General features: G+C 38.2%; 1 protein-coding gene across 9 annotated transcripts in view; it reads right to left on the reverse strand.

Annotated features, from left to right (window-relative positions):
* PLEKHA8 (pleckstrin homology domain containing A8) overlaps positions 1-15,146 on the reverse strand; it is a 100,281-nt gene that overhangs the window by 14,779 nt on the left and 70,356 nt on the right. For 8 of the 9 annotated variants that reach the window (XM_049714852.1, XM_049714851.1, XM_049714849.1 and 5 more), the window contains 8 exons: positions 12,288-12,458; positions 11,229-11,269; positions 9,261-9,418; positions 6,748-6,907; positions 6,253-6,338; positions 1,920-1,978; positions 1,405-1,535; positions 680-750 (listed from right to left, as the gene is read on the reverse strand). In XM_049714852.1, coding sequence (XP_049570809.1) covers positions 680-750; positions 1,405-1,535; positions 1,920-1,978; positions 6,253-6,338; positions 6,748-6,907; positions 9,261-9,418; positions 11,229-11,269; positions 12,288-12,458 — 877 coding nt within the window. The remainder of the gene's footprint in view (positions 1-679; positions 751-1,404; positions 1,536-1,919; positions 1,979-6,252; positions 6,339-6,747; positions 6,908-9,260; positions 9,419-11,228; positions 11,270-12,287; positions 12,459-15,146) is intronic. The other variant, XM_049714850.1, reaches the window with a different exon arrangement.

Genomic DNA, 15,146 nt, shown 5'->3' on the forward strand with positions numbered 1-15,146 from the left:
GTTTAGCCAGTCTGTTAGTGGCACTATGAGGATGCTTCCAAGTCTTCAATGTTTTCCAAAAGTGGTCCGATAGGTGCATTGATCCATCCATCTATCCACCCACCCACCCAATGTTTATTAAGTACCTACAATGTTCCAGTCACTGCATTAAGATGCTGGAGATGTCGGACGATCTCCTTTGACCAAGGCCTTCATCCGAATCTCAACTACCACCACAAAAATGGGGCACATAGGGCACTTGAGGAATACAAGATGATGACCAGCCCTTCATCTTACTTCAGAGCAAATCCTAGGGTTCCCCATACCCTCCCTTTTATGGTCTCCAAAACTAGCTTCCCTCTGGATACGGATTTTAGGAAACTACACAGTTATCTCAAGATTCATGTAGGAAGAACTGGCTTCTTAAAAATATTAGGTTTTCCTATTAAGATTAAAAGATGGCTCTCTATTAATTTAGCTCTTCTTTAAGATATACTGATTTTTAATAAGTTAGATCTAGACTACCAGGTCACTATCTCGAGTTCTTTTTTAACAAAGCATATAAGAAACAAACAATTAATAATAATGAAATAGAAAAATACCAAAATCAGATCTTGAAAAGCACACCCTATCTCCTCCTCCAGGAGTCTCCATTCCACATCCTATTCAATTAATCAACCAAAATGTAAATAACACTTACTCAGGGCTGTCTGGATGTCCTTTTCTCCATTTTTCACTTCTGTCAAAAATCCCTTCAAAAATTTGAGACCTCTAAAACAAAAAAGAGGAAGAAATATTATTTTCAAAGTTCACTTATGTTGAACGGGTATGAATAAATGGCAGACATCAGCTTCTTTTTCAGTAGTATCTTGGGCACAGCAATAAACAAGTCAAGTCACATGGCAGTCCTTTCTAAGTTTCTTCCCTGTGATTTCCCTTTAGCTTGCTCTAGACGCTTCTTATCTGAAATACCTACACAGTGGTTTTCAAAATGTGGTCCCAGGACCAGCAGCTTCAGCATCACCTGGGAACTTGTTAGAAATGCAAATTCTGGAGCTCCCCTCCAGACTTGCTGAATCAGAAATTGGGTTTTGGGTGGAGCAATCTGTGTTTTTTAATAAGCCCTCCAGGTGAATCTGATGCCATTACAGTTTGTGATCCACTGACTTAAAGACAAACCAATCGGCTTTACTGTCCTTTATCATTCCTATCTTATATATTCTATTAATATTAACAATGTTTATCACTATCAAGACAGAGGCAAAAAAAAGTCGATATTCTATTCTTCAGGCCTTCTAGAAAAGGCTATACATGGGTTACAGCTTTCACTCAGAAGTAGCCTCTTTTGCATAACAATTTTTTTTGGTAGGGGTAACATTTCAACTAAGCTGGATTTCAACTGCTGCCCCACCCCAGTTGCCTCACCTCTTCAGCCACAGGAGGGCTTCTGTAGCTGAGTTCCTAACCTGGGCTACATCGGCCTCCACTTCGTGCAGCACTATCTTCTGGAGTGTGGTAAACTCTTCTTTGTTGGTTATATACTTCTGATTTACTTTCTGCAGGAGAAGCAGGGAAATAACCTAAGTTAAAAGTGCTAAAGCTATCAAGCAAGTCAGTTTACTGTTGAGACCTAACTTTGTCAACCAGGCCTCTAAGAAATCAAAATGAATTAAGCCTCTCTTACCTTCGTCCTTATGGTTTCCAAGTAATCTGTTTTATTTGTTTGAGGATTCTTATTAGGCTTAAGCTAGAATTAAATAGTTTCAGGGTTTTAAAGTACTGTTTTTAAAGTATTTTTTCCTCTGAGAAAGGTTCTTACAGCTGGCCTATACTTTTCATCCCGAGTATAAAACTCAACAATCATTTGCTTCTGAATGAGATTTCATGCAACTATTCCCTCCAAATATACAGTCTCCACGGAGACAAGCCAGTATATTCACCTTAATATTTCCAACTAGATCCATTTTAACAGGAGCAAACACTGTAGGGCCAAGTTTGTCTAGAAGAAAAGATTGAAAACATCTTTGAAAAAGCAATTTTTTCAAGTGGAAAATATTTTTTATAGTAGCAATGAATTTAACAGGCCCCCCCCACACCCCCGCCAAACTTTTATTTTTTGCTTTTAAATCATTTTCTAAACATAAGCTTCAAAGGTTCCTGGCACACTGTCATTGCTTTTTTCTACTTCACTGCTCTGAAGTGAGTAACTATAATAAGGGCCTAAGGGCAGGTGAGCATAACCTTATAAGTTTAGAATGTGCATTGTAATCCTTAGGGCTGCACTGTTCCAATACGGTAGCCAGCGGCTGTGTGGCTATTGAGCTCTTGGAATGTACCGATTCCAAACTGAAATATGCCATAAGTATAAATATATACCAGATTTCAAAGACTTAGTACCAAAAAAAGAATGCCAAATATCTCAATAATGATTCTTTTATATTGATTCCATGTTCAGATGATATATTGTATATACCAAGTTAGATACAATACATTATTAAAATTAGTTTTATCTGTTTTGCTTTACAATTTTAATATTCTTGCCAGAAAATATAAAATTATATATGTAGTCTGAATATTTTTGTTGGATAAGAGCAACTAAAAATAGTAACACAAAGGGGTATAGCCAAAAAGCCAAAAGAGAAAATATAATAAAATTCTAAAAAATACTTGACTCATCCAAAAGAAAGGCAGGAACAAAGATAGGTAGCTAAAAAGCTAAAAGAGGAAATAAAACAGAATACAAAAAAATAATTGATTAATTGGGTGGAAATCAAGAAAGGAGTAAACAAGGAAGAACACATGAGACAAACAGACAATAAGTAGCAAGATGGTAGAAACAGACAGCAAGATAGCAGGCTTAAATTCATCCAAACAATGTAATTTATTACACTGAGTACAAGAAAAAAACATGATAATTTCAATAAACACAGAAAAATATATTTTATAAATTAACTCATTCATGATTGTAAAAAACAACTCAATGTACAAGTCAATTGTATCTATATGCTATTAATAAACAACTGGAAAATGAAATACTTTTCATGATAGCATAAAAAAACATAAAATTCTAAAAGTTATTCCTAACAAAAGATGTGTAAGACCTTTACACGATACAAAACGTTGTGAAAATAAAGACCTAAGTAAATGAGAGATACAGCACATTCATGGATTAGAAGACTCAATGTTGTTTAAGATGCCAATTTCCTACTAATTGGTTTACAGTTTCAATGTAATCCTAATCAAAATCCCAACAGGATTTTTTTTTTTTTTAGAGAAATAGTAAGAAAATCACATATGTTTATTGAAAGGTTTTCAAGATTCATTACTTCAAAAAAAAAAATCACAATGGGACACATAGAACAAGCTCTCTTTTGTGTCTTGTATAATACAGTATGTCTTATTCAGAAATGCCTCTATCTATTCAAAACAATCAGTTGGTAGTACTTATGTTTTACTTACTCTCACTAAGTTTTGAGTGGTTTACTGGCTTAGTACAGAAAACCAGTACATTTATCAGAATACTGCATTTTACTATCTTACTCCTTTTTTTATTCCTAAACCATAGTCGTTTTCTGTTTCTGTGTATGTTTGGGATATATGTAATGAGATTTATTTTCATTTATACAGAGAAATATTTATGATTTCTCTGATTTTAAGGTTTAAGACTTAAGACTCCTGGCATCTTCATGATAAGAGGGATAACTTGTATTATTGGCCATAACTACTGGGTAGGATGGAATTGGAGTTACCTTGTAGCTCTTCCATCAGACTGCTATTCTATCCTGCCTCCTACTGTCATACATGCTTATCAAAGAATGTATGGTCCCAGGAATCCTACAGGAAAAAAAAATCCCCTTCAACCTCTAGTCCCAGTGTGTATATAGACTCTCCTTTCTTTGGCCAACTGGACCACGTGGAAGCCACCTGCATGCCCCCCTACTCTGTGGGCTCCACTTTGTCCTTGCTTATCCTATCCAGGAGAGTGAAGAGGAGTCATGGAAGGAGGATGGGAACTTTGATACCCTCCACACATCTTTGGAAAGGTCCACTCTAGTACACTGACCCCTGGATACGGTCTTAGTTTTTCTCTTTGATCTGTATCAGGGCTCTTCTTCCTCTCTGGGGTTGAATTAGTGGGATAGGCAGCTTTGCTTTTTCCCTTAAAGTAATGGGAAGCATGCATGGCCCATGATTCTCCCCCCCCCCACCCCGTCACACACTGTATTTTATTTTTACAAGAGATAAATAAACTGACACCAAGCATTGTAAATGGATGACCACAACAAAAGCAACAATGATTGCAATTACCAAACATGAAACACACTCATACTATGTCATAATATTGACATTCATTTTAACAGCTAAAATTTATATGGACATGCAAAGGACCTAGAATTGCCAAAACATCTTGAAAAAGAAGAACAAAACTGGAAGAATACATTATCTGATTTCAAGCCTTACACAGTAATTAAGATACTATAATACTAGGATGAGGAAAAAAAAACAGATGGTTGAAACAAAAGAGAGTCCAGAAATAGACCCACACTTATAGGGTCAACTGGTTTTCAAAGTGCTGCCAAGGTAATATAAAAGGGTAAAAAGATACTTTTTCAACAAATGGTTCTTGAACAACCAGATAAAGGAAAAAAAAAAAAAAAGAAGGAATCTCAACCCTTACCTCACACCACATAAAAAACTGATTCCAAGATGGATCACAGATGTAAACTTAAAATCAAAAATAAAAAGTGTAGAAGACAACACAGAAGACTATCTTCATGACCTTGGGGATAAGCAAAGATCTTTTAGGATACTGAAAGCACTAACTATAAAAGAAGAAAACACAGATAAATTGGATTTAATGAAAATTAAAAACCCTGCTCTTCAAAAGGCATCATTAAGAAAAGAAATGAACAAGTCATAGTCTGGGGGAAAATATTCATAATGAGTACGTCTAAAATGAAATGTTATTCAGAACATACAAAGAACTCTTTCAATTCAATAATAAAAAGAAAATTAACCAACTTTTAAAAATAGGTTAAAGATTTGAACAGACTTCACAATGGAAGAGATAGCAATGGTCGATAACCATATGAAAAAGTGCTCAACATCATTAGTCACCAGAGAAATACAAATTAAAGCCACCAAACACTCACAGAAATGGCTAAAACCAAAAATACTGACACCACCAAGTGCTAGTGAGGATGTGAAGCAACCAGAATATTCATATTTTGCTATTGGAAGTACACAATGGTACAACCACTCTTTATGAAATTACATGTATAAACCCTATGAATCAGCAATTCCACCCCTAGGTGTTTACTCAATAATGAAAACATGTGCCCACAGACACAAAAACGTTCAGAGCAATTTCACTTATAATAGCCCCAAACAAGAAACTACCCAAATGTTTATCAGTAGAAGAATGAATAAACAAAATGGGGTAGAGTCACTTAATAGAATACTATTCAGCAATAGAAAGGAATGAGCGACTAATACATGTAACAACAAAGGTGAAAACATTATACTATCAAGAGTATAATAATGCAAGAGTACGTAACATGATTCCACTTATGTAAAATTTTAGAACACGCAAAACTAATCTATGGTGACAGAAATCAGTATGGTTGCCTTGGGCTGGGTGACAGGTTGTGGACTGACTGGCATAGGGAACATTCTGGGGTGATGAAAACATTCTCTGCCTTGATAGAGATGTGGATTACATAGGTAGATGCATTTGTCAAAACTCACTGAATTATAACAGTTAAGTTCTATGCAAGATATACCTTGATTTAAAAAAGAGATACAGAGTTAAGTGGATTATATAGCAAATTTCAACACATTAGCAATTCCTGGTACTACTGGCTCTATAAAAAGTAAATGTAATTTAAACTTAAATAAAGTTATATATATATCTTTTTTTAATCTGAAAAAAGTTTTAGCTGGTAAAATGTTTTTTCATAGTACCAACAGATTTGAAGATCTGTTCCTCAACGACTTTCACATTTGCTCTTAAGTAAGATTTCTAGAAAACAGAATTCCCTTTTTTCATTACACAACTCTAAGATCAATATTAATCATAACTAGAAATGAAATGGAAATATGTAATAATGCTTAAGGTCACACAGTTTTAACTATATGTGCCTAGTGATATGAAGAGGTAGATAAGAAGGGTCATCTCACTGTACACATAGTTCAGCATATTTCTACTACAAAATAACTGCAGTGAAACAGATTCTAGAGACTATGAATTTAAGGCAAATCCAGCAATCTTACCTAATACTGGAACCACAGCATAACATGATGCTAAGAATGCTTCTGTGGGAATGCCACTGTCTTCCAGAAGTTCAATGTCACTAAAGCTAAACAATTTGGTGATACAGAGGAGGAAAGATTGAAAACACAACATTAGCATGCTCTGCAGTTCAGAGGCAGTCATGAAAACAGCTGCCCCTCTGTAGGTCAAATCATTTAACTTCATCTCACAAATATGCCCCAGTGACTGTTCTTCTATTATAACACAGTCTAATAAAATCATTTTCCAAAGACAATCCACCAAAGCAAGCTAAAACTTGTTGACAGAGTATACTCTCACAATCCAGTTCCTTCTCATCCACTGCTTCAGGCAAGGTGAACAGTAAAGCAGATGCTTGGTATGCCACATTCTCTATTCTGTTAGGATACGCCATCCCCTGAAAGGAACACCGACATTGACTTTGCAGAAGGAAAGCTCGTATCCAACTGTCAGTGATGTTAGAGAGTACAGAATACCTGGTGTTCATGGTACTAAAGAAAGTTGGGATGACTTCTTGGCCTTCTTCCCAGTGGGCTTCTGGAGAGCTGCTTGAGGAGTGGGATTCAGACTGTGCCAAGTGGCTGTCATGATTTCCCAGGTTTTCCTCTCCATCTTCCTTTATCATTTCACGTTGGACTGTAAAGCAGGAGATACCTATTACTAACCTTTTATTTATGTATTATAAGATTACTCTATATATTCATTGTTGAACATTCTTAACACAGAAAAGTATACAGAAAGAAAAATCAGTGAAATACTATACATATACACACAAACAAAATTGAGTTTAAATACGTGTAGATTTTCATCCAGCCTGTTTTCACTGAACGGTATATCATGAATATTTTCATTATCATTCAATACTCTTCAAAACATGGTTTTAATGACCATGTAATATTGAATCATGTTTATGTGGCAGGCATTGAGGTAGTTTCTAAAATTTCAGTATTATAAGTAGAGTTGAGCCTCAATATTAGTGTATTCTGTCTTTGTGGATTTGCCTACTTGCTGAAGTTTATTTGTAATACTAAAATCAACGCTCATGGCACTCTTGCAGTCATTTTGGATACGTGCAGAGTGGTGAAAAAATTTGAGTTACCTGACACGCATGTTCCCAGCTGAGGTCGAACAAGGTGACACTCTGCCTTCTTGTTTTACCTTTCATACTGTACGCAAATGTGTTTATTTAGTGCCATTTTTTTTTTTGCATTCCTGTGCATTTTGTTGTTGATTTTGCTGTTTAAAAGGACCCCCAAGTGTAGTGCTGCCTAGTGTTCCTAAGCACAAGAAGGCTGTGATGTGCCTTATGGAAAAACATGTGTTATATAAGCTTATATAAGATAAGCTTTGTGGGCTTCCCTGGTGGCGCAGTGGTTGAGAGTCCGCCTGCCGATGCAGGGGACGTGGGTTTGTGCCCCGGTCCGGGAGGATTCCACGTGCCGTGGAGCGGCTGGGCCTGTGAGCCATGGCCGCTGGGCCTAGGCCACAGCAGTGAGAGGCCCGCGTACCGCAAAAAAAAAAAAAAAAAAAAGAGATAAGCTTCGTTCAGGCATGAGTTATAGTGCTGTTGGCCATGGGTTCAATGTTAATGAGTCAACAATATATATAAACAAGGTATCTTTTTTTTTTTCTTTAGGAGGAGGGACTCTTTTCTTTTCAATTTTTATTGGAGTATAGTTGATTTACAATGTTGTGTTAGTTTCAGGTATACAGCAAAGTGAATCAGTTATACATATACATATATCCACTCTTTTTTAGATTCTTTTCCCATATAGGCCATTACAGAGTACTGAGTAGAGTCCCCTGTGCTATACAGTAGTTCCTTATTAGTTACCTATTTTATATATAGTAGTATGTATATGTCAATCCCAATCTTCCAATTTATCCCTCTCCTCAACAAGGTGTCTTTAAACAGAAACACACAAAACAACAATATGTTCTGATCAGTTGATGAAAATGTGAAAAGAGGCTTGCGGGAACCTAACCATGTATTTCCCCTAGGAGCAGCGGTTCAGTATTTTCTAATTCAGTGTTTGCAGTGACTTTATAGAACAAAACTACCATGAGTAATGAGAATTAACTGTAATGTCATAAAGGACATCCCTGTCCATATATATTTGTCTTTAAATCTGACTATTCCCTGAGGACAAATTCCTAGAAAAAAATTATTGGGTCAAATAAATAATAGTACTGTTTTAACAGAAATTCTCCTGTCTATTATTTACTCAAGGGATAAGACTTCAGTGATGTATGGATTGCTTGCTGCAGGTTAACAGCTATGAAAATGCATCTTTTCTTCCCCCCACTCACCAGAGGAGATGAGGAGGAAACTTTAAAAAAAATTTTATTTTCAAACTATTTAATACACACTTATAACACAATTAAAAACTCTAAGATGATTGTCATGGACTGATCTGAAGTTGGTTTTAGTAGTTAGAGCCAATGAAATTAGTAAATCGAAAAGGGCAGCACTTTCAACTACAGGTTATTACCTAAAACTTGGGAATTTGGCTTGATGAACACAGAGACAGCCAGGCGAAAGTCTGATGGTGGTTGGTGAATTCGGACATCCTCAGGCCTCACCAGAAACCAGGAGGATGGAAAACTGAACTGCCATAACTCTGCAGACTCTTAAGTCTCACATCATAGTCTATGTTCAATGGACTTTGAAATTCTGAGCAGAAGGCCCTAATACTCATACTCTCTAAAAAGTCAGCACAGACAGCTACAGCTCACTGAAGCCCATGGACATCACAGCTAATACAGTGAGTGGGAAACTCCTCTTCATTCTGCCTTTTCAATAGGGGGGTCAGGTGGGATGGCAGAACGTTTTCAAGTGAACTCTGTTATCTTACGAACAGCTGCCTCGGGAGCTACCTAGCACGCTGTCTTGAGGTCAGTCCCTATCAAGTGTCGCATCATGGATAACGAATCAAAGCCCCATGATCCTTTTGTTCAATGGTTTGCCTCACATCTTTTTTGTTTTTACCTGTTATATTATCATCTGTATTTTCTTCACTTGATATGCTGCGATCTGTCTCTGCAGGTTTCAAACATAAGGAGCTCTTGTTTTTCATTAGGATTTCTTCATCATCATTTATTTCCATATGTAAAGATCCATTCTCACAACTGTTTAACTCTGTTTGCCTAAAATTTTTTTAAAAGGAAAAAAGCCAAGAAGTCCAATTATTTGGTCACAAATAGACTGCACAGATAGATCCTATTCTGAGGGATGGGGAAGGGTCCACAACCACAATTACCAACTCCTTTTAACACTGATTGAAAAACAGAACTGTTAAATCAAGCCAAATCTCTCACCCCACCCTCCTGCCTCAAAGGCAGGTATCCTCCTGTGCTGGGAGCAGGCCTGTCTCCAGGCTGAAGTTCAGAGACCAAAGAGCCATTCATGGCTCTTCATGCACCCTCAGCTGACTCCAACTTCCTGCTCCCCAACAGCAACAGGAAATATTCACTGATAGCACCTGGGTTTTCAATCAGCTTTTCTACAGGTACCACATTCAACACTTTTTCTCACTTTCCTCAGCTTCTCCCTGGAAGGTTTTTTCCTCTCTCCTCACCTCTCAAATCACTGGCCGCTTCCATTTGTTTGCCTAGCAGTTAACTGTCTAGAAGCCACAGCTGTGGTCAAGGAAGACCAAAAATACCCAGGAGGACACAATACATCCTGAGTATCTGTTGCTCTTTAAGGTAACATAAAAGGCTATTTAACATGCAAGTGAAATAACTGATTCTGTTAAAGGGACAATCATAACATCTTATTATAAATAACTAGACTCAGGCAAATTAGAACAAAACCATTTTCTTCTAATACGAATAAAGGGAAAAGGTCCAAGCTACATGTGGACTCCAGGAAAAGCATTTGTTTTTCTAAAAAAATACCGTATTTCAACTTGGCAATTAAAAATATAGGAGTATATTGATGAAATACCTCAAAAGAAAAAAAAATCTACAAAGATGTTCCTAGTAGAAATATTTAGATCAGGAGAAAATTATTAACCAAATTGGGGAACAATCCTTGTACTAAAGAAACAAACAACTGTATATAAAGAGATGAAAATATTAAATAACAACTTGAAAGGACAAATACATGGACAATGTCAAAATACAGGAATGCTTATATGAAATAATAACTGAATAAAGACCCTAAATAATAGGAACACAACTGTGTAAACGTGTACTTTTTTTCAGTAGTTCAGATTTTGACATTATGTTCTTTTTCCAACCTGTAAAGCTACCTAGGATTTTTATTTTTCAATGAAACAAAATAGCACTGTCTTTTCTGATAAAACCACATTTAAATCAATGCTCGGCTCCTTCACAAGAGAGGAGGTTCCAATACTCAGTACAACAGAGAAATGAAAAGTTATTAGCTGTGGTGGGTGAGATCCATATCCTGGGGAAATGCAAACATCTTCCCTAGTAGTCAGTGCTGAATGAAAGATTTGCAGTGCTTCAGGGTCACCTCTGGTATCATCTCAAACCATGAGAAAAACCACCACATGATTTCTTTTCTTTTCTTTTTAAAATTTATTTATTATTTTTGGCTGTGTTGGGTCATTGTTGCTGCACATGGGCTTTCTCTAGTTGCAGTGAGCAGGGGCTACTCTTTGTAGCTGTGCATGGGCTTCTCAATGCGGTGGCTTCTCTTGTTGCGGAGCACGGGCTCTAGAGCACGTGGGCTTCAGTAGATGCGGCGCGTGGGCTCTAGAGCACAGGCTCAGTAGTTGTGGCACACGGGCTTAGTTGCTCCGTGGCAAGTGGGATCTTTCCGGACTAGGGCTCGAACCCGTGTCCCCTGCACTGGCGGGCGGATTCTTAACCACTGCACCACCAGGGAAGCCCACCACGTAATTTCTTAAAAAAAAAAAACAAGGAATACCAATATCCTTATTTTTATATTTTTAGAAAGAAGAAAAAACAAAAAATGTTACTGTACCTTTCCAATGAATTATGAATTGGTACAATAGGATGTTTCATCTTTAAAAGAAGCAAAGAAAAGAAAATTCACATGTTAAACTCCCAACAGAATATATTTAGAGTTTTATCACATATGAAAGTGGTAAATATGATCATAACACACACTGCCCCACTCAAGAGGAATAATTTTAGGTCTTCCCAAAAGAAAGGAGTCATTGATCCCAACCAGTCTCAAATAAGGATACCCAAATTTCTAAGAAAAAGGAAGATGGTCTTTTGAAGGGCCTAATTACCGTATTTATACCCTTGGTGGTTAGCTTTCTTGTAATTACTATTACACTCATTAAATATTATTAAATACCAAACTATGATACAGCATTGTATCAAACACTGGAAGCATAAAGGTAAACAGTATGGGGTTCTTGCCCTTAAGGTACTTTCAATATAGAATAAGGCTAAAATAGGGGTATGCGTAGAGGAGGAACTCTTAGCCCAACTAAGGGATTCAGGGAAAGAGAGATTAAATTTTAAAGGATGAATAAGAGCTAAGCAGGGAAAGACAGGTGAGAAGGGCATTCTTGGTACTGGGAAATGGCCCAAAGAAGTGGGGGAGCTACAAGCAGTTAATACGTTCAAGCCAGTTATGAAAAAGAAAGAGGTTGGTGATGTGGGAAGGGGCTAAGACGTTTTGACTTTAACCTGTAGGCAATGAGGGAGCCACTAAAAGTTTTAGGTGAAGTGGCCCAATTTACACTGCATGAACAGAAACACTGTAGGCTGCCTGGGAGAGTCGAGTTGAAGGCAACTAGTTAGAAGGCTATCACCAACCTCAACAAGACTCCCTGGACAAGGAGGCTGGAGACGAGAAACTAGCTACATCAGAGAGAGACATGTTCAGGTGGTAAAACTGCCAACACTAACTGACTGGATACAAGGGACTAAGGGCATATGTAATAGTGGACATAAAAGAAAGTCCACTACAAAAATGTCTTTATCGGTTGCCAAAGGGTGATGGAGAACTTAGCTCAGCATATCACTTTCTTAACTTTTCATCATGCCCTACTGCAGCCAAGCTGACCTGGTCTGTTACCTTGTTGGACTTGAGCACGGCCAGCTGAGGTGATCCTGGGGGAGTGCGATAGAGCAGCTCAGAAGTGAAGGCTGCGTTTGCGATCTGCATGCATTCTTCCAACGTCTTCAGAAAAGTATTGCAGGTTGATTTCAGCAGAGTTCCCACATCAATTCCCTCCTACAAAACAACCAGGGTGAAGACTCCTTTACCTTGCCAAAAAGGAAAAAGCCCAGTTGTGGAATGTCCTTAGAGCTTTTATCCAGCTAATAACGGGTGATAACAATAATCGTGTACCCGTCTATTTTGCTGGACAAATATGGGTATCAGTTATAAAAGAAAAAGACTGAGCAAGTCCAACTTATCTATTAATCATACTCAAGCCTTACCCTCAATCTGCCCTTCATGCTCACCCACCACTCCAACTGAAGGCAACGACTTCTCTCAACTCAACAACACTATATGACAGCAGTATGTCAGGTGCTAGGCGCTGAGCCCTTGTGGAGTTTGCGGTCTCTAAGGGGTGGCAGACACCAAACAGAATTACATGGACTGAAGACCAGGGGGATCAATGGAAAAATGTCTCCCACTGTCTGAGTAAAAATGAAGTTCTAGAATAGAAGCATTAGAAACCACAAATCACAGTACAGATGAGTCTTTCAGTACAGATGAGTCTAAGAGGTTTCAGCAACTGGAATTATTCTGAATATCTAATCATTTTTTTCTCCAAGTTATTTCACTTGCTCAGGTTGTTTTTCCTCTGGATATTGATATTGATAAGTTGTTCAGGAAACTGAGGCTACCCCCTGACTAGAGAGTTTGGTAACCACATCTTAGTGGCATTAGAGTTACCAGATTGGGCCCAAGATGGAGTCACTCATGCTAAGTCTCACAACAGCAAACCAAAAACTTATCCAAGTTTCTATGCTGGGCTCTCCCAGAAAAGGCAGGCCTAGGTCAACCAATCAGTGCTTGCCTGCTCAGCACAAGTTAGTGTACTGACCTGGCTCCAAGACTTCCCTTTGCTCCATATAAGAAAAGTAACCCTGCTTTAACCATTCAGCGAATGCCCAGTATAACTTCCTTGTTCCTGCTCACTTTGGTCCATAAAGATCTCTAGCCTGGTATAGCTCTTCACAGCTCCTTTCTACCTGCTAGACTGGACGCTGCCCGATTTATGAATTGCTGAATAAAGCTAATAAGATCTTTAAATTTTACTCAGTTGAATTTTGTTCTTTCGCCATAGCCTCTGTATTTTCCTCAATTTTGTATTTCTAACAAGCTAGATGTTACTGGTCGTGAACCACTATTTTTCAGACACCAATTACAATGTGTGGTTTTTTTCCACACTACCAAGAAATTCCTGGACACCAGCCGGGTGTCTTACAATTCTGACACAATTTACCTGGAAATAGTGTCAGATCTCACAGGTTAAGCGCTCAGTCCTACAAGATTGCTCCCCACCCCCACTTCAGACACCAATGGCAAGTTCAGGGTGTCACTTGTGCTACTGACTGACCCACTCTAGACTGAAGATTCCAACAACCCCCTCCTTGTGTTTAATTACTTTGCCAGAGCAGCTCACAGAACTAAAAGAAACATTTAACTTATTAGGCTGCCAGTATATTATAAAAGCATATAACTCAGGAACAGCCAGATGGAAGAGATGCATAGGGCAAGGCATGTGGGAAGGGGCTTGGCGCGTCCATGCTCCCTGAGTATGCCACTCTCCCCAGTCAACACATATTCACCAACTCGGGAGCTCTCCAAACCCCATGCTGTGGGTTATGGAAGCTTCGTTAAATGGGCACGATTGATTAAATCATTGGCCAAGGGTGACTGAAGTCAATCTTCAGTCCCTCTCCCCTCCCAGGAGGGGAGGGGGTAAATGAAAGTTCCAACCCTCTAATCACTTGCTTGGGTCTACAGTCAACCAGAGCCTCTATCCTTAGTATTTTCCAATTAACATAACAAAGACACTTTTTACCACCTGGAAATTCCAAGGGTTATTTTTTGGAGCTCTGTGCCAAAAACTAGACAAAGACCAAACATATATTTCTTATTATAAATCACAATATCATAACCACAGTTTCATAAGCAAGTTCCCAAGGCACTTACTATAAACACTTCCTAGAATTAAACATTGCTGTGTTCACTTTTTCCCTTCCTACTAGAACAGGGCTTCTCTACCTTGGCATCACTGGCATTTGGGGCTGGCTTACTGGAGCAGGGGATATAGGGGGAGTGGCTCTCCTATCCATTGCAGATATTAAGCAGCGTCCGGCCTCTACCCCTTAGATGCCAACAGCACTCCCCCAGTAGTGACAACCGAAAGTGTCTCAGACGTTGCCCAATGTCTCCTGAGGAGCAAAACTGCTCTGGGTTGAGAATCAATGCTCTAGTCTCTAACATCCCAAAAGCAGGACTGAAGTGTTTTGGTACCCCTCCCATCTCCCTCCCGCAGCACAATATCTCGTACACGATAGGCAGTTGCTGAATGAGTAAGAGAGACCCCCAAAAAGTGAGTGAAAGTGAGTTAAACCACCTTTATTAGAAAAACTTAGAGCACATATATTACTAGTAGCATAGTGATACACTACCTAAGAAAAGTAATTTAAAACCATTAATTATAATCTACAGATTCTTCATTTTGTGGGCACTGTTTTTCAGATAACTTCTCTGAGAGCAGAGCAGAGACCCCTCTCTGGTTAATGTGAACCATTCAATACATAGCTTAACACCAGATAGATCTTTTAATATATGTTTTAGAATGAGTAAATAACAATTTCATTAATAAATGACAAAAATCGCAATCCTTGCTGATGATGGAGAGAAATAAAGCTGTGTCTCTATCTTTGAAAGCACTAG

This window comes from Orcinus orca, chromosome 9, assembly GCF_937001465.1.
Source record: "Orcinus orca chromosome 9, mOrcOrc1.1, whole genome shotgun sequence".
Taxonomy (NCBI): domain Eukaryota; kingdom Metazoa; phylum Chordata; class Mammalia; order Artiodactyla; family Delphinidae; genus Orcinus; species Orcinus orca.